Below are 23,771 nucleotides of genomic sequence, written 5' to 3'. Positions count from 1 at the left end.
GGAGCTTGTCTGGGACCCACAGAGGGCCAAAAAAAAATCAATGGACCTTTGTTCTCTGAAAGGGGACAGGAAGGTAAACGTCATCGCTGGCTGCAGCCTTCCTTCAACAATTGGAAATGCTGCTCATTTGATCTCTGAAAGGTTGTTTTTTTTTGCGGTACGCGGGCCTCTCACTGCTGTGGCCTCTCCCGTTGCTCCGGACGCACAGGCTCAGCGACCATGGCTCACGGGCCCAGCCGCTCTGCGGCATGTGGGATCTTCCCGGACCAGGGCGCGAACCCATGTCCCCTGCATCGGCAGGCGGACTCTCAACCACTGCGCCACCAGGGAAGCCCTGAAAGGTTTTTTGAAACAAACAATAATGTTTCAGAGTGAAACTTCCAATAACTTGAATTACAAAAACAAACACGGCCAGGGGTGAGATTCAACCTGTTAGGTTCTCTGGACTGCCCTGCCCCTGTGCCAGGGCGCCCATGAGGTAGCCCAGCACTGACCCACGGGGGGCAGAGGCGGGACCCTGGGAGGCCTCCACAGGAGCCGAGCACCCCTCTGCCAGGGGCGGCCGCACAAGGAAATGCCCTGACAAGAGGCCAGGACACCGAAAGTTCGCATATGAGAACACAAGTCCGTGAGCCACACCTGCCCCAACCCAGGCCCAGTGCAGGAAACGGCCCGTCAGAAGGCAGCTGCTCCTGCTGGAGGCCAGAGGGCGGCCTAGGACGCTCCCTGCCCAGGGGCCGCGCACCGGGCCTGTGTCCCGCAGGTCTCTGGTCCACCCACCTGGCTAGAACCCTCCCTCTCACTGCAGCACAGCAGCCGGGCAGCGCCCGCTTCACCCCGGGGGCCGCGGTGGCTCTTGAAACACCCCCAAACCCCAACACGGAAGGCCCCAGGCATTCGGGTCTCCCCCATGACCTTCTCTGTTGGGGCTGTTTCTCTCTGGGCTCAGAAAACAGTTGTTCTCTGTGGCTGCAAGGCCCAGCGGCCGCCCGCGTGGGGTCCCTCCATGCCCACGCCCAGCTCCTCCAGGACTGGAGACGAGGGGTGCAGGTGGTCCCGGGCCTTGAAGGCCTTGGAGATCCCCCCCCCCCCGCTTGGGTGCTCCTGCTGACGAGTGGGCTCCTGAAACGACCTCAGAGGACCCTGCTCCTTGAATGTCGGCCGTGACATAAGGGGGACACGTGGCCCTCCCCTTACCCCCGAGGCCTGACTTGGGGCTGACTGGGACTGGAACACGGCTTTCCTATGGCTCAGGGTCAGAGGGACAAGCAGAGACGCGCTTGGTTCTGGACGCCCGTGACGGGCCTGTGTGCTGAGGCTTACTCCCTGGGGGGGGCCCAGACATCTCCTCATCGGGGTCTGGACCCTCCTCTCCACCTGCCTGGCTCCAAAGCCCCATTCTGTCTCCCCTGGGAGGCGGAGGCTGGTGGACTCACCTGTTCTATCTGCTCTGACTACCCCTGGGGTCCGGGAGGGGCCTGGGAGGGCCTGCCATGTGCCAGACCCCGAGGTGACACTTTACATAAAGGACCTCATTTCAGCCTCACTACAAACTGGTGAGGTAGGTATGGATATTACCTACCCATTTTACGGAGGAGGAGACCGACGAGGCTGAAGGTGACCTGAATCCCCCAGGTCTCTCAGTTAGGGAGTGGGTCCCGTCACACGGGAGCCCAGGGCTGTCCCCTCCAAGGCTGTGACACCACACGAGCCAGACACCAGGTTCACACCATGCTAGGCACCCCACCGCCCGTGACGATGGTTCAGGGAGACGACATGCCGGGTAACTTTGGGGACGTCGCTTAAATTCCATGACTTGGTCTCTTCACATGCAAAGCCTGGAATAATAACTTCTGCTCTGCCTGACTTACAGAGGCCATAGGAGCATCAAATAATGGCCGCTAACAATCCTGGTAAAGTACAAAGTCCTATCCAGAGAAAATGTATTCATGCCACAGACATGGTGGAGACCAGCCTCATTACCTGCCGTCTGCTTCCTCTGCTCATCAAACAGGTCAGCAGAACTGATGGAGGAACTTGCCGAAAGTCTCTCCAGCCGAGCCCTGGTTTCATACTAGACAAGACCAGGAGGAAAGAAACATTAGGCTCCAAACACCGTGAGCAATTCTGCAGAAAGAATCACCGAGGAGCTATCACGGCTGGGCTGGGGGCCGGCATGACGCTCACGTCCTGCGGGTCACAAGCAGACAGGTGAACGCACAACGCCACGGCCAACAACAGTCAGTGGAGGGGAACCCAGAGGGAGAGTGACAGTGACAGCTCTGTCATGTGCTGCTCTCACCCAGCTGCCAGGAAAGGCCGCTCCAAGAAGCTCTCTCCCAATAGCCTTAGGTGATTTCCTAACTGAACTTGAATGTTGTCAACTTTAAAACAAGGCAGATTTTAGTGGGTGGAGAATAGCCAAGTGGCAACTCTAAATACACTCAAAATGCTAGTGGAGGGCTTCCCTGGTGGTGCAGTGGTTGGGAGTCCGCCTGCCGATACAGGGGACATGGGTTCGTGTCCCGGTCCGGGAGGATCCCACGTGCCGCGGAGCGGCTGGGCCCATGAGCCATGGCCGCTGGGCCTGCGTGTCCGGAGCCTGTACTCCGCAACGGGAGAGGCCACAACAGTGAGAGGCCCGCGTACCGCGCAAAAAAAAAAAAAAAAAAAAAAAAAAAGCTAGTGGAATTTCTACTGCTACAAAATAAAATCGGTACTTTTAGGAAATAATTATTCTCTGTATCGTGCAGGAAGCCTAGTAATAACACGTATCTCTAAGAGTTTTGCGTAAGCACATTAGTGCTTCACAATTAAAAGGAAACCTTTAAGCTCCTCATTTCCATTTGAGTCTTACTGCTTAGCCAGACTCCACTAAGATAAGCTCATTAACATTTCTGAGAAAAGAGGCAATAATCTCTTTTCTGAAAATAAATATACCTACCCTCGAGAATCTATCTGTATACTTCAGTTAACTATGGTTAAAAAATTGCTAAGTAAATTACAGGTGTATCAAAAATCTCCTGAAATTTACTCGAAAGGTATTGAATGGATGGCTATTCAAAACACTGAGAAAGGAATGAGAAAGATGAGACACTGTCCCTGCCTTCCCATCACTCCTCTAGCTGGAGCGGCAAAGTGGGGCGATTAGTCAGAAAGACCTGGGCTCGAGTCCTGCTCCAGCACTCTGGGGACAGGGGTCCCTTGCAGCCTGACTCCATCTAACTCAGCATCCAGCACCTCCTCCCACACCTCCCGTGGCCCTGCTGGCTTCCTGCTCTGTGGGGACCACACAGAAACTCCCTGGGCACTTACGTCAGCTTTGGCTTGTCTTCCAAAGTACATATCTGAGGAAATGGCTTTGACGTTGCCAAACTTCTTCTGGGCCTCATCCGTATTTTCAACTGGCTCATAGTCTGGCTTGCGGCGAGCAGTAGGTCTACAGTTAGCAACAGCCAAAACAGGAATGACGTCAGTAAGATGATGAAATAGGAGTTTTCTCCCATTACCCCTTAGAGAACACTGGTTTTGACAATCACCCACAGATGAGAATGTCTTTGTGGGAGTCCAGGAGTCCGGCAGAGAGGGTCCAGCACACTGCTGGAGCAAAAAATCCAAGACTGGATGCATTAAAGAGGGTAAGAGGAATAGTTTCACTGGGCCCATGTCACTCCTCCTCCAAGGCAGCACAGCTCCGTGCCAAGAGAGATCCACGGGGCCTGCAATTTCTCCCACGGGGGAAGGTGAGGGGGTGGTGAGCGGGTGCCTAGTCTCCCCAGCTGTGTGGGACATTGCCAAGGGTGCCTCTTTCTTTCTCATCCCACCCAGGATACTGAGGTGACCGACACAGCTTAGGGGCTGGGGGAGGCTGGAAGCAGAGCAGCCAGGGCTCAGAACTCATCAAAGCTGTGTGGATTCCACTAACCACTTCCCGAACTCCATGAGGAGGCCTGCTCACAAACCACTGGATACGCTTTGCCTGGGGAGCCCTCCAACGCTCTGCATGCCTCACCCATGCACCTTTGGCCCCACAGCTGGCTCCCTGCACATGCCCCTGCGGATGGTGAGGGCAAGCCTTTGCAGAGAGAAAGTGAGCATGTGCAAAAGTCAGCCCAACTCTGGGATTCGCAGAGAGCACAGCAACCCGAGCATTTCAGGGCACCACCCTGGGGAGAGCAAGCAGGAGGCTCTCAGCACCTGGCCCTGCTCTGTGGGACTGAGAAAAAAGACATACCATCCTGAGATGTCACCCCCCAGGAGGAATAAGAAGTGTGGAGTGAGTGCATCCACAGAAAAGGTCTGAGTAAGCCTCCACATCTCCAGCAGGGCCGACCACTGAAGGCATTGCTCACCCAAAGCCAGGCACTAAAGACTGGGGGAGGTGATTGCTCCTTCAAATGCAAAGACAGCAACACAAGACTCCAAGGAACATGAAAAACCAAGGAAACATGATACCACCAAGGAAACAATAATTTTCCAGTAACTGATCCCAAAGAATTGCCTGACAAAGAATTCAGAATAATTGTTTTAAGGAAGCTCATCAACCTACAAGAACACAGACACCTCAATAAAATCAGGGAAATAATACACAGATAAGATGAGAAGTTCAACACAGAGACAGAAATCATAACCGCCTCCCATCGCTCGCATTACCGTCTGAGCTCCGCCTCCTGTCAGATCAGCGGCGGCATTAGATTCGCATAGGAGCATGAACCCAGTAGGTTCGAACCAGAACTGCACGTGGGAGGGATCTAGGTTGTGCGTTCCTTATGAGAATCTAATTCCTGATGATCTGGGGTAGAGCTGAGGCGGTGATGCTAGCGCCGGGGAGCGGCTGCAAATACACATTATCATTAGCAGGGAGGTCTGACTGCACGGAAACCATAATAAGTCAATTGCTTGCAGACTCGTATCAAAACCCTGTCAGTGGGGACTTCCCTGGTGGCAACAGTGGTTGAGGGTCCGCCTGCCAGTGCAGGGGACACTGGTTTGAGCCCTGGTCTGGGAGGATCCCGTGTGCCGTGGAGCATCTGGGCCCGTGCGCCACAACTGCTGAGCCTGCACTCTGGAGCCCACGGGTCACAGCTACTGAGGCCCACGTACCTGGAGCCCATACTCTGCAACAAGAGAGGCCGCTGCGTTGAGAGGCCCGTGCACTGCAGTGAAGAGTGGCGCTGCTCGCCACAATTGGAAGAGGGCTGGCACGTGGCAGTGAAGACCAAACGCAGCCAAAAATAAAAAATAAATAAGTAAATAGGTAAAATAAATAAATTTGAAAAACAAAACAAAACAAAACCTGTCAGTGAGTGGCAAGTGAAAACAAGCTCAGGGCTCCCGTTGATTCTGCATTATGGTGAGTTGTATAATTATTTCATTATATATTATAATGTAATAATAATAGGAATAAAGTACACAATAAAGGTAATGCGCTTGAATCATCCTGAAACCACCCCCCACCCCCGAATCCCGGGCCGTGGAAAAATTGTCTTCCACGAAACTGGTCCCTGGAGCCAAAAAGGTTGCAGACCACTGAAGCAGAAGAAAGAATCTGTGAACTCGAAGACAACTCATTTGAAATTATCCAGTCAGAAGAGAACAAAGAAAAAAAGAAAAAGAGCAAAGAAGCCTATGTGAATTATGGGACACCATCAAGAACACAATTCATGCATTGTGGGAGTCCCAGGAGAAGAGAGGAAGAAAGGGGCGGAAAGCCTATTTAAAGAAATAATCTCTAAAAACTTCCCAAATCTGGAGAGAGATGCGGACATCCAGATACATGGAGCTCATAGGTCCCCAAACAGATTCAACCCAAAGAAATCTTCACCAAGAAATATATAATAAAACTGTCAAAAATCAAAGACAAAGAGAGAATTTTGATAGCAGCAAGAGAAAGAAACTCATTCTATAAAATGGAAGCCCTGTAAGGCTATAAGCAGATTTCTCTGCAGAAATCCTGATGGTCAGAATATAGTGGGATGATATATTCAAAGTGCTGGAAAAACAAACACAAACACAACTGCCAGCCACCAGACTTGTCCTACAAGAAATGCTAGAAGGAGCTCTTCAAGCTAAAATGAAAGGATGCTAATCAGTAACATGAAAACATAGGAAAGTATAAAACTCACTGGTGAAGGTAAGCATATAGCCAAATTCAGAACACTCTAATACTGTAATAGTGGTGTATAAATCACTTAACTCTAGTATAAAGGTTAAAAGACGAAAGTGGTAAAAACAACGATAGCTACAGTAATTTATTAGTGGATACACAATATAAAAAGATGTAAATTATGACATGAAAAACATAAAATGTAGGGAAGGAGAGTAAAAGAGTAGAGATTTTGTATGCAATCTAAGTTAAATTGTTATTAGCTTAAAATAGACTGCTATAACTGTAAGATGTTTTATGTAAGCCTCATGGTAATCACAAAGCAAAAACCTATAGTAGAAACACAAAAGAAAAAGAGAAAGGAATCAAAACATACCACTATGGAAAATCATCAAATCACAAAGGAAGACAGCAAGAGAGGAAGCAACAAATAGAAGAGCTACAAAAACAGCCAAGAAACAGTTAATGAGATACGGCAATAGTACATCCTTAACTATCAACAATTTTTTTTTTTTTTTTTTGTGGTACGCGGGCCTCTCACTGTTGTGGCCTCTCCCGTTGCGGAGCACAGGCTCTGGACGTGCAGGCTCAGTGGCCATGGCTCACGGGCCCAGCCGCTCCGCGGCATGTGGGATCTTCCTGGACCGGGGCACAAACCTGTGTCCCCTGCATCGGCAGGCGGACTCTCAACCACTGCGCCACCAGGGAAGCCCTCAACAATTATTTTAAATGCAAACAAATTAAATTCTCCAATCACAAGACACAGAGTGTCTGAATGGATTAAAAAAAAACAAAAACAAGATACAACTGTATACTGCCTGTAGGAGACTCACTTCAGCTTTAGGGACGCACATAGGCTGAAAGTAAAGAGATGGAAAAAGCTATTCCATGCAGATGGAAACCAAAAGAGAGCAGGGAGAGCCATACTCATATCAGACAAAACCGACTTTAAGTCACAAACTGTAACAAGAGACAAAGGTCTTTATAGAATGATTAAAGGGTCAATTCATCAAGAGGATATAACAACGGCAAATATTTATGCACCCAACACAGGAACACCTAAATATAATAAGCAAATATTAACAGATCTGAAGGGAGAAATAGACAGTACTGCAATAATAATAGAGGACTTTAATATCCCACTTTCAACGATGGACAGATCATCCAGACAGAAAATCAATACGGAAAACTGGACTTGAACCAAATGGAACAAAAGACATATTCAGGACGTTCCATCCTATAGCAGCAGAACACACATTCTCAAGCACACACAGAACATTCTCCAGGATGAATCACAGGCTAAGTCACAAACAAATCTGAATGATATTTAGGTCTTAAGAAACTTAAGAAGGTTGAAATCACGTTAAGTATCTTTTCCAACCACAGGAGTATGAAAGTAGAAATCAATAACAGGAGGAAAAGTGAAAACTCCACAAATAGGTGGAAATTAAACAGCACACGCCTGAGCAACCAACGGGTCCAAGAAGAAACCAAGAGGGGAATTAAAGGATATTTGAAAACACAATCTTCAACAAAGGAGCCAAGAATATACAATGGAGAAAAGACAGTCTCTTCAGCAAGTGGTGTTGGGAAAGCTGGATGCTGTAAATCAATGGAGTAGAACATTCCCTCACACCACACACAAAAATAAACTCAAAACGGCTTAAAGATTTAAATATAAGACATGACACCGAAAAACTCCTAGAAGAGAACATAGGCAAAACATTCTCTGACATAAATTGTACCAATGTTTTCTTAGGTCAGTCTCCCAAGGCAAAAGAAATAAAAGCGAAAGTAAACAAATGGGACCTAATCAAACTTATAAGCTTTTGTACAGCAAAGGAAACTATAAACAAAATGAAAAGACAACCCACAGAATGGGAGAAAATATTTACAAGTGATGCGACCAACAAGGGCTTAATTTCCAAAATATACAAAACAGCTCCTACAGCTCGATATCAAAAAAACCCACAAACGACCCAATCAAAAAATGAGCAGAAATGGACATTTCTCCAAAGAAGACATACAGATGGCCAACAGGCACATCCACAGATGCTCAACATCACTAATTGCTAGAGAAACACAAATCAAAACTATAATCACCTCACACTGGTCAGGATGGCCATCACCAAAAAGTCTACAAATAATAATTGCTGGAGAGGGTGTTGAGAAAAAGGAACCCTCCTTCACTGTTGATGGGAATGTAAGTTGGTGCAGCCACCATGGAGAACAGTATGGAGGTTCCTTAAAAAACTAAAAATAGAGCTACCACATGATCCAGCAATCCTACTCCTGGGCATATATACAGAAAAGGCAAAAACTCTAATTCTAAAAGATACATGCACCCCAGTGTTCATAGCAGCACTATTTACAATAGCCAAGACGTGGAAGCAACCTAAATGTCCATTGACAGATGAATGGATAAAGAAGATGTGGTTTATATGTATGCAATGGAATACTACTCAGCCATAAAAAGGATGGAATATGCCATCTGCAGCAACATGGATGGACCTGGAGATTATCATATTAAGTGAAGAAAGTCAGACAGAGAAAGCCAAATTTCATATGATATCACTTACACGTGGAATCTAAAAAAGATGATACAAATGAACTTATTTACAAAACAAACAGACTCACTAAAAAAGAAAACAAATTTAAGGTTACCAAAGGGGAAAGCTGGGGGAAGGGATAAATTAGGAGTTTGGGATTAACAGATACCACTACTACATATCAATGTAAAATAGAGGGCTTCCCTGGTGGCACAGTGGTTAAGAATCCGCCTGCCAATGCAGGGGATACGGGTTTGAGCCCTGGTCCAGGAAGATCCCACATGCTGCGAAGCAACTAAGCCCATGCGTCACAACTACTGAGCCTGCGCTCTAGAGCCCATGAGCTACAATTACTGAGCCCACGTGCCACAACTACTGAAGCCCGTGCACCTAGAGCTCGTGCTCTGCAACAAGAGAAGCCACCTCAGTGAGAAGCCCACACACCGCAACGAAGAGTAGCCCCTGCTCACCGCAACTAGAGAAAGCCCACACACAGCAATGAAGACCCAATGCAGCCAAAAATAAATAAATAAAATAAATTAAAAAAAAAATCCCACCAATTTTCTAAAAAATAAAATAAAATAGATAAACAACATGGTCCTACTATAAAGTGCAGCAAACTACACTCAATACCTTATAATAACTTATAATGGAAAAGGATATGAAAAAGAATATATATATATATATATATACTTACATATTCAGTTGCATCTATCTATCTATCTATCTGAATCACTTTGCTGTACACCAGAAACTAACACAATATTGTAAATCAACTTTACTTCAATCTAAAAAAAAAAGAAAAAAAGGGTATCTTAAAACAAATAAAAATGGAAACACTTATGGGATATAGCAAAAGCAGTACTAAGAGCGAAGTTTAAGGCCAACAGGTATATGAAAAGGTGTTCAACATCAGTGATCATCAGAGAAATGGAAATCAAAACCACAGTGAGATATACCCCCTCACACCTGTTAGGATGGCTATTGTCAAGAAGACATGAGATAAGCGATGGTGAGGAATGGAGAAAAGGGAACCTTTGTATACCACTGGTGGGAATGGAAATTAGTATAGTCACATGGAAAGCAGTGTGGGAGTTCATAAAAAAATTAAAAATAGAACTACCATATGATTCCACTTCTGGGTATATATGTCTGAAGGAAACAAAGTCAGTATCATGAAGAGATCTCTGCAGCCCCGTGTGCATGGCTGCATTATTCACAATAGGCAAGATATGGAAGCAGCCTAAGTATCCGTCAATGGGTGAACGGATAGAGAAAATGTAGTATATGATATACAATGGGATAATATTCTGCTCTAAAAAAGAAAGAAGGAAATCCTGCCATTTGTGACAACATGGATGAACCTGGAGGAAGCCAGAGAAAGACAAATACTGTATGTCCTCACTTGGATGCAGAATCTAAAAAAGAAGAAGTTGAGCTCAAAGAAACAGAGCGCAGAATAGCGGTTCCCAGGGAGATGGGGGCAGATGTTGGTCAAAGGGTACAAACTTTCATTTATCAGATGAGTAAGTTCTGGGGATCTGACGTACAGCATGGTGATCATAGTTAGTAATCCTGTAGTGTTACTTGAACTGTGGGAAGAGCGTAGAGCTTAAATGTTCTCAGCACAAAGAACAAAAACAGGTTCAGCTGATTTGAGGTAAGGCAAACGCACTTCTCATTTATAATGTGTGCACACGCCATTTCGCTTTTTAGAAAGCCAACGGCAGTAATTTTGTAAAAGGATTTTAGGCCACTTTGAAAAGGCTGGATATTCTAATTAGAAAAATGAATAAATATCCAAACCACACAACATTTGAATGAATTTTGCTATTTAAAATAGGCCTGTTGGGCTTCCTTGGTGGCGCAGTGGTTGAGAGTCCGCCTGCCGATGCAGGGGACGCGGGTTTGTGCCCCGGTCCGGGAAGATCCCACATGCCGCGGAGCAGCTGCGCCCGTGAGCCATGGCCACTGAGCCTGCACGTCCGGAGCCTGTGCTCCGCAACGGGAGAGGCCACAGCAGTGAGAGGCCCGTGTACCGAAAAAAAAAAAAAATAGGCCTGTTATTTCACTCTTCAGTTCCACGGATCAATTAGTAAATACTGAATACATTGTCATGCACGTAAGACACTGCTCCACATTACGCAGGATACAAAATGAGTAGGATGACGGTACATCCCAGTCACCGAGGACAATCCCAGGTCACACCTGTTGTCCCAACATACTAGCATTGTCCCCCTGCACTCTATAAAGAGTTCCCTGGTTTGGACGATACATTATACAGCCCTTCATTCATAATCACCAAAAACTGGAGACAGTTCTTTGACAGGTAAATGGATAAACAGACTCAAAAATAAAGAGGGAGGAACACAGCAACATGAATGAATCTCAAGTGCACGACTAAAAGTCAAAGAAGCCTGTCTAACAGGGCTGGTTACTGCATGCCTCCAATTATATGACATTCTGGGAAAGGAAAAACTGTGAGGTCAGAATACAGACCAGGATACAAAGAATATTCTTGAAATAGTACAACAAAATCATTTACTAGTGTTAGAGAATTTCCCTAGAGATGCATGGAGTCACTACTTACAATCCCACTGCTCTGGTATTCATACCTGTCTGTGTGGCCTGTGGTTTTTAGAATGATGTCAGTGTCTTTGACGGTCTCTTTTTTCCAAAAGGAATCCGAACTGTCATCCCAGCTAGAAAAAGAACTGCTCCTTAACTCCACTGGCTCGTCAAAGTACCTGTATGAGAGAGAGCAGAACAGTGACTTTGGAGGACCTGACCGATGTCCACTCACATCCGGTGCATGGGGACCGCCCTTCCCGGCCTCTTCGGAGTTGGGGGCAGCCATGTGATCTGGCCAGTGCAACAGGAGCAGACATAAGGCGAGTCATTTCCAAGGCCTTTCAGGTGCCCAGTCTTCTCTTCCCTCGCCGCATGGAAGAGGTCGGGTTTTCCAGGTGCTTCAGCCTCGGGCAGGTGAAACCACCATCCACCTGGTCAATCAAGATTCCACCAGAAGGACAGGTAAGCTGGACAATCACCTGTACCCTCAGCTGACTTTAGCGAATGAGAGACAAACCATCATTGTGTTAAGCCCTAAAGATCGGGGTGGGGGGGTGTGGGGGGAGTATTTCTCACTGCAGCGTAACCTAGCTTATCCCAACAGCGCATGACGTCTTTGAGTGCTACCCCACTATAGGTTAGTCACAAATAATGCTTCGAGCCCATCCGAGGAGCTCTTTGTTGGCAATCCGGCCACGTCAGCCACAGTATAAGGCACCATCCCTAACAGCAAGCAGCCCTCAGTGTAAGTGACGCTGACAAGCCTTCTCCTGGAATCGCTGTCACGGGACCACAGCCCCGAGATGCTCTTCAGTCTGGAGCTTGATGTGAGCTTTGTCTGTAAGCATCTCAGGGGAGCTGCTGGCCTTCTGGGTGGGTTTACACTTTCATTAGCTGAGCGTCACTGAGCAGGGCATCGCTGAGAGAGCAAGGCTCAGGGACAGCTTTTGGTCCTGAGTGGTGGGAGAGAAAAACCTTTGACCAAGAGCAGCAGGGTTTGCCTGGAACAGGACAGAGATTGACAGGTGAGGCGGACGCGCCAGAGCCGCAGTGGAAAGTGACCGTGTGCCGCCTCAGAGCTCAGGACCGCTTAGGGCGGAAAACAACCCGGCCAGGCATGCACTCCTTACAAAGGTGGTTCCCGAAGTTCAGAGGAGAGACGCGGATCCCAATGCTTGGGCCTGAGGAAAGGAAGGATGAAGGAAGAGGACACAGAGGCTTCAAAACTGTCACCAAGGTTTCTGCAGAGAGTAAGAACGGAAGCACACAGGAAACAAGGTGAGGGCCAAGCCCCCAGGGCATGAGGAGTTCATGAGCTAAGATGGGGGGTGGGGGAAAAGACTCAATATACTCTTTTATTCTCGCAGGAAAAAAACCAGAAAAAGGAGGGGGCATAAACCTGCCGTTTGAAGCAGATGGTATGACTTCATATGAATAATAGAAAAAAGGCAGAATTTCCGAATGTGGTTTCTGCATTCTCTGGCAAGGAGGTCATTAAGAACAAAGCTGGTTACACTAGCCCTCTCTCTCCAGGAAGGAAAACACGCAGTGTTCAAAGCGTATCTGGATTTCAGCTAGAAACTGACCAGGCTCTCCCTGCGGCTGATCAGCGGATGAGCCTGAGCCACTGGGCTCTGCTCAGAGAACAGAGACAACCAATCCCTGTTCAGAGAAGAGACCAGAACAACGAAGAGGCTCGAAGTCACGTCTGAGAAAGAAGGTTTGAAAGATGTGATCCACTTGTTGGCCTGGAAAGTTACCTTCAAATATCTGACGGACATATTTCTAAGGGACCAAGTGAAAGAATTAGGACCGATTCAATAAGGAATTTTAAAACTACTTAATAAGCACCTATGAGGAGCCAGGCACTTGCTGGGTGAGGATACTGGGCAAGGAGACATACTCAGACCCTGCCCTTATGAGGTTGACTGATCTGAGCTCAGAAACCCAGGGAGATATGTAAGCATAGGGCAGTGTTTCTCATGGAGCTGCTGTTGGACTGAAAGGCTGCCTGGAGGAGGAGGAGAGGGGGAGGAGGGGGAGGAGGGAGGGGAGGAGGGAGGGGAGGAGGGAGGGGAGGGGGAGGGGGAGGGGAGGGGGAGGAGGGGGAGGGGGAGGGGAGGGGAGGAGGGGGAGGGGGAGAAGGGAGAGGAGGGGGAGGGGGAGAAGGGAGAGGAGGGGGAGGGGGAGAAGGGGGGAGGGGGAGAAGGGAGAGGAGGGGGAGGAGGAGGAGGGGGAGGAGGGGGAGGGGAGAAGGGAGAGCAGGGGGAAGAGGGATGGGAGGAGGGAGGGGAGGGGAGGAGGGAGGGGAGGGGGAGGGGAGGGGAGGAGGGGGAGGAGGGGGAGGAGGGAGGGGGAGGGAGGGGAGGAGGGAGGGGGAGGGGGGAGGGGGAGGGAGGGGAGGAGGGAGGTGGAGGGGGGAGGGGAGGGGAGGAGGGAGGGGAGGGGAGGAGGGAGGGGAGGGAGGGGAGGGGAGGAGGGAGGGGAGGGGAGGAGGGAGGGGAGGGGAGGAGGGAGGGGAGGAGGGAGGGAAGGGGGAGAAGGGAGGGGAGGGGAAGGAGTGCTAAGGGGCTGCGTTGTCTCCTGGAGGGCTCTGTGGTGGGGTGGGGGTGAGCACTGGATGGAGGTGGGTGGAACTTCCAGGCCCTTCACAACTCTGAGGCACTGGTACTCAGGACTTTTTGAATTTAGTATCACTCTAAGGGAATATTCTTCATTCCGATAAGCCAAAGTGCTTATCCTGGAATGTAGGGCCATCGGATTTTTTTTTTTTTTTAATGACTGGACAATTAAAAAATCAGGAGAGAGAAAGCCATTCTGCTAGGGTCCTACTGATGAGCAGGAGCCCGTTACGTCGTGTTCTCTGCACTGCGGCGGGGAGGGTGCCCTTCCCACCACTCACCAGCGAGGCTCCCTGTGTTCCTACATGGTGTACGCAGTGCAGGAGGGCCTCCCGATGCACCAGGGAGGATGCGGTGGAGGACGGGCATCCACCAATGGCTGTGGGGCACCCTGTCTTTCCTCGGAAACACAACAGCTGCCCCGGATCTCCAAATCTTTATTGACTTTCTAATGTTTTGATTTCTAGATCCTTGTTCTTAATACATTTCATTTTTATTTTCGCCCTCCCAGTCTGTCTTCACCCAACCTGAAAACATTCCTTACAATCCCTTGATAAGAGCACCCTAATAGCACATATCTGATTTACAGCTATAGACAACTGTCTGTTCCACTGAAGGCCACACTGGCTTTATAAGGCTGAACAAGTTGTTCTAGTTTCATTATTTGGTACTCAATATATAATTACATTGTTTATATCCTGGAAACAATGGAACTCAAAAAAACAAACAAAAAAACAAATCCCCAAGATATGGTTGGTCTTATTTTTAATAGAAACAGTACTCTTTCATAATTCATAATATTCAAGCTCTAATGGGCTAATGAATTATTTGGAAGCAATGAGAGCTCTTCATGGAATATGACTGCTTTCCGAGAGTCCGTGTTTATTTGACTTCATTTGCCAAAGTAAGTATTGTTCTACCAATAGTAGCTACCATAAGGAGGACCAGCAGAGGCGTTTACGTTCCCATTAGACAACCTGCAGGTGATGATAAACAACACACCAAGGTCTCTGGCAGGAATCCAGTAAGTGCGGTCAACATAAAAACGCCATCTGCTCCCCGGTCTCAAACCATAAATAATTGTTCCATAGCAACGAAGGCCTTTAGGGCTAAGTCTTTTGACTAAGCTTTTGGAGAGGGAGGCCAACAGGATTCCTAAAGCTCCCAACGGGCAGAGGAAGCCCCCCAGGAGCAAGGCTCCCCAGCTGCCCCCCAGGGCCCGTCCTCACCCGCAGCCACCTCTCCTTCCAACCCTGTGACCAAGCGGCACCACTCATGGAGCTGGAAACCTACTTCCTTTACTTGCCTATGCTCTCCTCTGCATAGGAGTTGTAATGAGAAGTGAAATAATCAAAAAGGCTTTGTGGAGAAGCCAAGCAGGCGAGTGTAGACCCTGCACCACTGGGAGTTTTCTTGACCCGGACACATCCTCCTCTCATCTAGTGTGCACATCCGACACACATGCAGCCTTCAAATCAAGTTAGACATTTAATTTTAGCCTGTAGAAAATGTATTTAAATACTTTAAAAGGCATGATTTGGAAGTTACCTCTAAGTAACCTGAAACCCAGTATGTTATACAGGTTACTCACAAGCAGCAAACATCAAACCACCCTGTCTCTGAAAGCACTGCCAGGGAACACCTCTAAACTACTAACTTTTCTGGGGGTTAAATATCTGGACTTGAAGTAATGTGAAGCTATGCTAGCAGAATGATTTAAAGATAGTTCTCTGTATTACAATTCCTTACCTATGAACTTTGACAGGAGACTACAGAATTTCAGGATTAGATTCTAATTAGTTAACATATATTTATATCTGTTATGTATATGAAAACGCTTCAAGCCTGTGTAATTGCCAGACAACAGTAATGCCCTTTGAGATGCGAGTGAGTGATGGCGTCTTCTTGTAAGGACCGCCCATTACTGATGGGCACACATTCAATTTCCCCGAACTCCAAACTTGAAGGTGGCCCTCAATGAGGTTAATTTAAGTATTTAACAATAGTAATTAAATGTTTAGACTGAGTCACACATCTCCTGAACTGAGTTTCTATATAATAATAGCAGCTAAACATGACAGCACTATTCCCAGTGCTCTGTATTAACTCATTTAACCCTTGCACACCCTGAAAGGTTGGCACTGCTGGTGTCCCTAACTTACAGATGAAGAAGCTGTAGCACAGGGAGGTTACAGAGCTCAGCCCAGATCACACAGTCAGTAAGTGGCAGGGCCAGGGTTCGAGTCCAGGTAGCCCAGCTTCCCAGCTGGTGCCCACCTCCTGACACCCCAAGTTTACTTGGTGCCTGTGAAGCAGGCCGCCCTGTGCTGATCAGGTTCTGGGAGGAACCGCACAGAGTGAGTCAATTCAAGTTAAACTTGTTTTCGGCCTCTGCAGTGGCTTGAACCTGAACCACGGCCTCTCCATGGTCAGCTTCACGCTGGAGTTAGGCAACTTGTCCCCGTCGGATGGGGAGCGCTGAAGGACGGGGCCTAGGCTTTATCCCGGGACGCCCCTCTGAAAGCAACAGTGTTTTACATTCATAAAAATGCACACACAAAGAGCGTTTATTTAATAGTCTATCCTGCCAACTGGAGACTCCAGAAGCTGGTATCCTGAAAACAAAAGAAGCTGCTGAAGGCGCAGCTGTGAAATATTCCAACTGTTGGAATAAGACTGAACAGCTTAACATACACCTTTGGGATTCTGCATATTTCTCCAATTTCACATTTTAGATAAATACAACTTTCCCACCTCTAATTTTAACTCCGGGGTGCAGATTTTATTATCAAACATTTCAGTATTAGCAAACATCATCCACTAAAGGGGGTTACCCCGATTTTTTTCCAAAGGACGTCCTTGACTCCAGCCAAAGCTTTCAAAAACAATGAAGTACACTGATTTGTGTTTGTTCCTAATGCAAATAAACTCGTGAGTCCATAGTGATCACTGCTTTTCAAAAAGACACTTTAAAGATGATTTCTACCAGGTTACCTTGAACTGGAAGTAAAATGCAAGTCATCACTGTCGTCGCTATACTTTTTTCTTGGTTTCGCTGGGATTGGCGTTTCCTGTTCAATGGTCTGCAAATCTGAAGTCACTGAATGTGAAATACCACTGGAGAAAATAGAGAATAAAATAGAAAAGAATAATATTAGTTCACGAGGACACTTGCGTGTTCACCAAAGAACGAATCTTTTTTTTTTTTTTTTGGCCTCGCCGCGCAGCTTCTGGGATCTTAGTTCCCTGACCGGGGATCGAACCGCGGGCCCCCAGCAGCGGAAGTGTGGAGTCCTAACCTCTGGACCGCCAGGGAATTCCCATGAATGTTTTAATTTACACTCTCAATAAAAATATACTTACTAGTGGGGTTAAAAACATGAGCAATAAAAAAATATTGTTTTGGTGTAAGCATTGAAAAATACTGGACTTTAGTGAGGCCTGTAACTAATTATACAAAATACAGTCACATATATCAGTTATGTTTATGGCATCCACTTAATGACAAGTCAGACCGATTTCCTTTTACCTAAGAATCAAATTTGGAATTTTTCATGCTATAGTGAACACCGCTGTCCCTCGGCTTCTGAGGGGGATTGCTTCCAGGACCCCAGCAGATAAAAAAAATCCACAGTATTCCTTTGTACTTTAAATCATCTCTAGATTACTAATAACACCTAAGACAATGTAAATGCTACGTAAATAATTGCAAATACAATGTAAATACTATGTAAATAGTTGCCCCTAAGAGTGGTATATGCAGCAAATTCAAGTTTTGCTTTTTAGAACTTTCTGGAATCCCCCCCCCAAACATTTTCAATCCCCAGTTGGTTGAATCTGCAAATGCAGAACGTGTGGGTACAGAGGGCTGCGGGCGGACTGTATTAGAGCAAAGCAAAACAACTGAAGAAAGTGAGTAATGAGAAAACAGTTCTGAAGTTGAAATTAACAAGGAAAATCCGTTCATGATTAGCAAACTAGTTTAAATTCTGAAATCCAAGAAAGCAGAGTCTTACATACCTTCTGCAGTTTCCAAATCCCATGCCAAGTCTCTCTGATTCCACCTTCTTTTTGCCACTCATGTTCATCTTTTCATCTTTCTTCATCTGAATATTAAGATCTTTATAGGCTAATCGTAATGACGACACACTGCCAGAAAAACCAAATGCTCCTTAACTTAGCTTTAATTCTTGTTCTTGAGTTAAACTACGAAGAACATTAAACATATCACTCTACTTGTAGCTTCATGCTGCTTTCCATAATTAACGATTATGAAGGCAAGTTGGCATTTTTTGGGGGGTAAAGGTCTTTTTTGAGTAGATGCTCAAGAAACTCTGAATGAGTTTACAGATACTTTTTGGTTGCTGCTGGACTTACATTGCTGTTCTAGTTTATATCACTTATTATCATGTCATAACATGATGTATACTGAAATTATCTCTCTAAAGGATAGTAAAAAGCAGAATTTCTTACTTGGACCAATATTTTACTATACTTCAACATTACATATCAAAAGTACAAGGTTAGTCTCGTTGGTCTGCTCTGGTTTAAGATAAAAAATATATACAAGGGCTTCCCTGGTGGCGCAGTGGTTGAGAGTCCACCTGCCAATGCAGGGGACACGGGTTCGTGCCCTGGTCCAGGAAGATCCCACATGCCGCAGAGCAGATGGGCCCGTGAGCCATGGCCGCTGAGCCTGTGCGTCCGGAGCCTGTGCTCCGCAACGGGAGAGGCCACAGCAGTGAGATGCCCACATACCGCAAAAAAAAAAAAAAAAAAAAAAAAAAAAATATATATATATATATATATATACAAATTTGACTTAACAAATAGATAAATTAAGAAGGGATTACTTCACTGCAAAAGGGTTCTTCAGTTTACAAGAAAATTTCCTGTAGGGTCTCTTTATGTAATCAGGCTCTGAGAGCATTTAAAATGGAGTTATCTCCAGTAATACCACTTCTGGGCATATATTTGGAGAAAACCATAATTTGAAAAGATACATGCACGCCAACGTTCATTGAAGCACTATTTACAATAGCCAGGGCATGGAAGCAACCTAAATGTCCATCAACAGAGGAATAGATAGAGAAGATGTATATACACACACACACACACACACACACACACACACACACACACACACACACACACACACACAATGGAATACTATTCAGCCATAAAAAAGAACAAAATAATGCCATTTGCAGCAACATGGATGGAGCTAGAAATTGTCATACTGAGTGAAGTAAGTCAGACAGAGAAAGACAAATATCATATGATATAGCTTATACGTGGAATCTAAAAAAAGGGTACAAAGGAACTTATCTACAAAACAGAAATAGAGTTACAGATGTAGAAAACAAACTTACGGTTACCAGGGGTTAAGGAGCAGGGAGGGATAAACTGGGAGACTGGGATTGACGTATACACAGTACTATATATAAAATAGATAACGAATAAGGACCTACTGTAGAGCACAGGGAACTCTACTCAATACTCTGTAATGGCCTATATGGGAAAAGAATCTAAACAAGAGTGGATAGATGTATATGTATAACTGATTCACTTTGCTGTACACCTAAAACTAACACAACATTGTAAACCAACTACACTCCAATAAAAACTAAAAAAAAAAAAAGAAAAAAAAATTGGAGTTGTCATTTCTCAGCCAATAGTTTCCTCTGCACCACCAGCCGGATACTCATCGCCTATCTCTCAAATATTTGTGACAAATAATGCACCCAGGTGAGAAATGACGAATAAAACGCTGTCTCTCACTCTCAGATTTCCAAAAATGCTATAAATACTTAATTTTTCATAAAGAAAACCAGGCCTATATTAACAATTACAAGAGTAAATTATCATATTAGTAAAATAGCAACAAAATTTCAGGGCCTTGAAAAATGATATACCTACCTTATCAGGATTTCTAAGCTATCATCCATTTTATAAAATTGTGTAAAACGTCACGAATTCCTTGTAAGAAAGGCACTGTATAAATTCCATAATGATATAAATACATTTCTCTGTAGTAAAAGGGAATGACGACAGAATTTCTTACTAGGAAAAAATCATCTTGCTTTTGCTGTGAGTCAAGCAGGATTTCTGTTTTGTTTTCATCTGGCAGTTGGTTTTCTTTACTATTATTCCTACAGATCAGGTAATGGTAACATACCCACTTTATTACTTGGAAAATATAATATACTCGAAATTCAAGTATAAATTTTGGAGGAAAACAATAGATCTGTTTAAAATCAGTAGAACTGTGGTAACAGAGTCTTCTGGAGATGAATGCATAGGGATGGTATGAGATGGGGAAGTTTTCCTTCTTGGGGTACTTGACGTACGATTGGGTCTATCCTCCATTAAAAGTGTGCACTTTTAACAGCCGGGCCCTGGAAGCACTAATGGAATAAGGAAGCCAGGACTCCAAGCTTCTCAGACCCGCAGAAGCCCTTCCAGTACCAGCTCAGCTCAGGGGAGGGCTGGCCAGACACTCAGGTCAGCAAGAGAGCAGCTCCAGCGGCACCACTGTATCTTCTTACTCTTTCTACCAACTGCGCACACAGACGCCTCTGAGGATGGGCCCAGAGACCGCCAGGCGAGGCTCAGGCTACTGCATGGATAGTTTAGTTTCGCAGTCCGACAACACAAGAAACGATACCGCTCCTGAGAGCTGATTGAACTGAAATAACTTTATTTACAGCCATTAAAAAAATGAACTTGCAGGGCTTCCCTGGTAGCGCGGTGGTTGAGAGTCCGCCTGCCGATGCAGGGGACGCGGGTTCGTGCCCCGGTCCGGGAAGATCCCACATGCCGCGGAGCGGCTGGGCCCGTGAGCCATGGCCGCTGAGCCTGCGCGTCCGGAGGCTGTGCTCCACAACGGGAGAGGCCACAACAGTGAGAGGCCCGCGTACCGCGAAAAAAAAAAAGAAAAGTGAACTTGCAGAAGACTAACATAAAGCTTGGGCACTTCCTCATAGCTGGCACAGCGCTAGTTTGGTGAAACTGAGCTGTGATGTGTCTGAGCGGCAGGACGGTGATTAGGGCATGGTGGTGCAGCTGTTCTGAACAAGGCCATGAAAGGGGTCAAACTAGGTTCCCAAGTCCAGTTCATAAACACCCCGTGATCTGCATCTTTGCTTTTATGCTGTACTGAATGGTCCTAATGAAAGAGACACGTTGAGGCTGGTGTTGTTTCTAGTAGTAACATGCTAGTTTCTGTCCACCTGACCTACAGGAAGGGAGCTGCTGCTTCCTGTATCCACGTCTCCTGTTCTGATCAGGCGGGGATTTCACACGTTCTCTGGGAAAACCTCAGGCACAAGCAATCTGGACAGAGCCTGCTTTCAAACATACCCATATTTTTTTTAAACTATTTTCTTAAATTTTTTTTATTTATTTATTTTTGGCTGCATTGGGTCTTCGTTGCTGTGCGTGGGCTCTCTCTAGTTGTGGTGAGCGGGGGCTACTCTTTGTTGCGGTGCGCGGGCTTCTCATTGCGGTGGCTTCTCTTGTTGCGGAGCACGGGCTCTAGGCGCGCGGGCTTCAGTAGTTGTGTCTCACGGGCTCTAGAGCGCAGGCCCAGTAGTTGTGGCGCACGGGCTTAGTTGCTCCGCGGCATGTGGGATCTTCCCGGACCAGGGCTCGAACCCGTGTCCACTGCACTGGCAGGTGGACTCCTAACCACTTCGCCACCAGGGAAGTCCCAACCATACTCAGATTTAACCTTCCCCCTTGCCCAGTGTCAAAAAGCCTAGCTAAGTCAGAGAGACATCAAAGTGAAGTCTGTGAGAACTCAGAGCAAACCTCACAAAGAGCATTTCAGGTCACATTTTACCCAAATACAGTTTAGTGCTGCCCCCTACGTTCTGTGAGTTAAAGGACAGTGAGGAATAACTAGCAATTTCAAATTATCTGGCTTATCGTATGGTCCTCTGAGCATCAATAGCAAGAAATGACACTGGTTGAGCACTTACTATGTGCCAGGCACTGTTCGATGCACTTTAATGAGAATTAACTAAAGGAATCCGCAAAACAACCTCATAAAGTATTTTCTTCGTTAGGCAGCCTGTAGTAATTAACTCAAGCTAAAACAGATGCACGTGAAAATAAGAGAAAACACCATATAAATAAAATAAACATGCATACAAAACAGGACTCCAAGTCGCCTTTCCTCTCTTCTCTCCTTACCGTCCTCTATGCCCAGTCACGGGCACTTTCCAGATGGCCATGTGTCCCTTCTGTTCTCAACACAAATGAAAACCTCCCAGGAACCTTAAGTATCTACCTAAAACAAGTCTCCAGTCTGGCCTCCTGGCCTCCAGTTTTTTCCCGTTCCTTCTGTCCTGGATATCGCCACCAAACGCGCTTTCCAAAGCACACCCTTCTTCACAGCACTCCCCTCAGATGTGATGTAAAACTGCCCACCTGACTTCAGGGTGATCCCCAGCATCATTGCAACGTCCCCAATCCAGGAAGGACCCCAGTGCCACCGCCTGGATTCCCTCTTCTTCATTCTCTTAGGCTCTTCCTTCTCCCCCGGCCCCGTGCCAAGTCTGACTCTGAGACTCCTTCAAGATCCAGCCTCAAAAGCTCTGCAGATGCCACCATACCCACAACCTTCCATCATACAATTAGAACTTAGTCACCCAGTTCAACGGGGCTTCACCTTATAAACACTTTTTTTCATTACTGAGATATAATTCACATACCATAAAATCCCCCTTTCTCAAGTACACCATTCAGTTGAGCATATTCACAAGGCTGCCACCATCAGCACTATCTAATTCCAGAACATTTTCATCACCCCCAAAAGAAACCCCCACCCATTAGCGGTCACACCGCGTTCTCTCCCCTGCCCCCAGCCCCTGGCAACCACTAGTCTGCCTTCTGTCTCTGGATTTGCCTAATTTGGACATTCCATTTCTAAGGGATCATACAATATGCGGTCTTCTGTGGCCAGTTTCTTTGTTAGCATAAACATTTTAAGATTTATCCATGCTGCGGCACGTGTCGGTACTTTATTCCTTTTTATGGCCGAATAATATTTTATTGTATGGACATACACGTTTTGTTTATCCATTCACTACCTGATGGACATTTGGGTTATTTCTACTTTTTGGCTATAGGGATTAATGCTGCTATGAACATATGTACAAGTTCTGGTGTGGCTACACGGGCATATTTTAATTTCTCTGAGAATATACTGAGGGGTGGAACTGCTGGGTCATGTGGTAACTACCACCAGCAAAGCACGAGGGCTCCAGTTTCCCTGCATTCTTGCCAGCACTTGCTGTCTGTCTTCTTGATTACAGCTACCTTGAGCGAAGTGGCATCTCCCTGGGGCTCTGACTTGCATTTCCCTGATGACGGACGATGCTGAGCGTCCTTCCTGCGTAAGTACCTCCTGAGCGCTTCTGTCTCTCCCTTCCTGCGACCCCATCCCAATCCTGTCTGCACAGCTTCAACCGGAAATGGCGACTGCCTCCTTCTCCCCTGGTCTCTCCCCTTCTAATCTACACGTCCATGCAGTTTTCGTTATCATAAAACTGAATTTTGCATTATCCTCCTCACACACATATGTAAGAATAAATGGCATTTGGAAAGCATATCTCAGAAACATATTACTATGACCCAATCAAACTTACATCGATTCTTCCTTAGGTGCCGCCCTGGCCAGAAGGTCTTCCTGTTCCTTCATTTTATCTACGGCTTGGGCTTGTTTTTCAATTTCATTAAAGCACGTATTCGTCAGTTTCTGGGCTCCCAAACTTCCTTTTTTGGCCCCAAGCTAGAAGATACAGTATAAGATTACATTCTACCCAAACTGTTTGAAAACGTTTGCAACAAAAGCTAACATTTATCGAGGGTTATTACTTGGTCCTCACGACTCTATGAGGCCAGCACTGTCTCCATCCC

General features: G+C 46.3%; 1 protein-coding gene across 3 annotated transcripts in view; it reads right to left on the bottom strand.

Annotated features, from left to right (window-relative positions):
- Positions 1-23,771, bottom strand: part of ARFGAP3 (ADP ribosylation factor GTPase activating protein 3) — a 54,991-nt gene that overhangs the window by 5,101 nt on the left and 26,119 nt on the right. For all 3 annotated transcript variants that reach the window (XM_060164845.1, XM_060164846.1, XM_060164847.1), the window contains 6 exons: positions 23,501-23,643; positions 17,868-17,996; positions 16,842-16,964; positions 11,271-11,402; positions 3,316-3,439; positions 1,984-2,074 (listed from right to left, as the gene is read on the bottom strand). In XM_060164845.1, coding sequence (XP_060020828.1) covers positions 1,984-2,074; positions 3,316-3,439; positions 11,271-11,402; positions 16,842-16,964; positions 17,868-17,996; positions 23,501-23,643 — 742 coding nt within the window. The remainder of the gene's footprint in view (positions 1-1,983; positions 2,075-3,315; positions 3,440-11,270; positions 11,403-16,841; positions 16,965-17,867; positions 17,997-23,500; positions 23,644-23,771) is intronic.

The sequence above is a fragment of the Lagenorhynchus albirostris genome, chromosome 11, assembly GCF_949774975.1.
Source record: "Lagenorhynchus albirostris chromosome 11, mLagAlb1.1, whole genome shotgun sequence".
Taxonomy (NCBI): Eukaryota; Metazoa; Chordata; class Mammalia; order Artiodactyla; family Delphinidae; genus Lagenorhynchus; species Lagenorhynchus albirostris.
The sequence above is the reverse complement of the archived record's forward strand: the minus strand, read 5'-3'. Positions and strand labels throughout refer to the sequence as shown.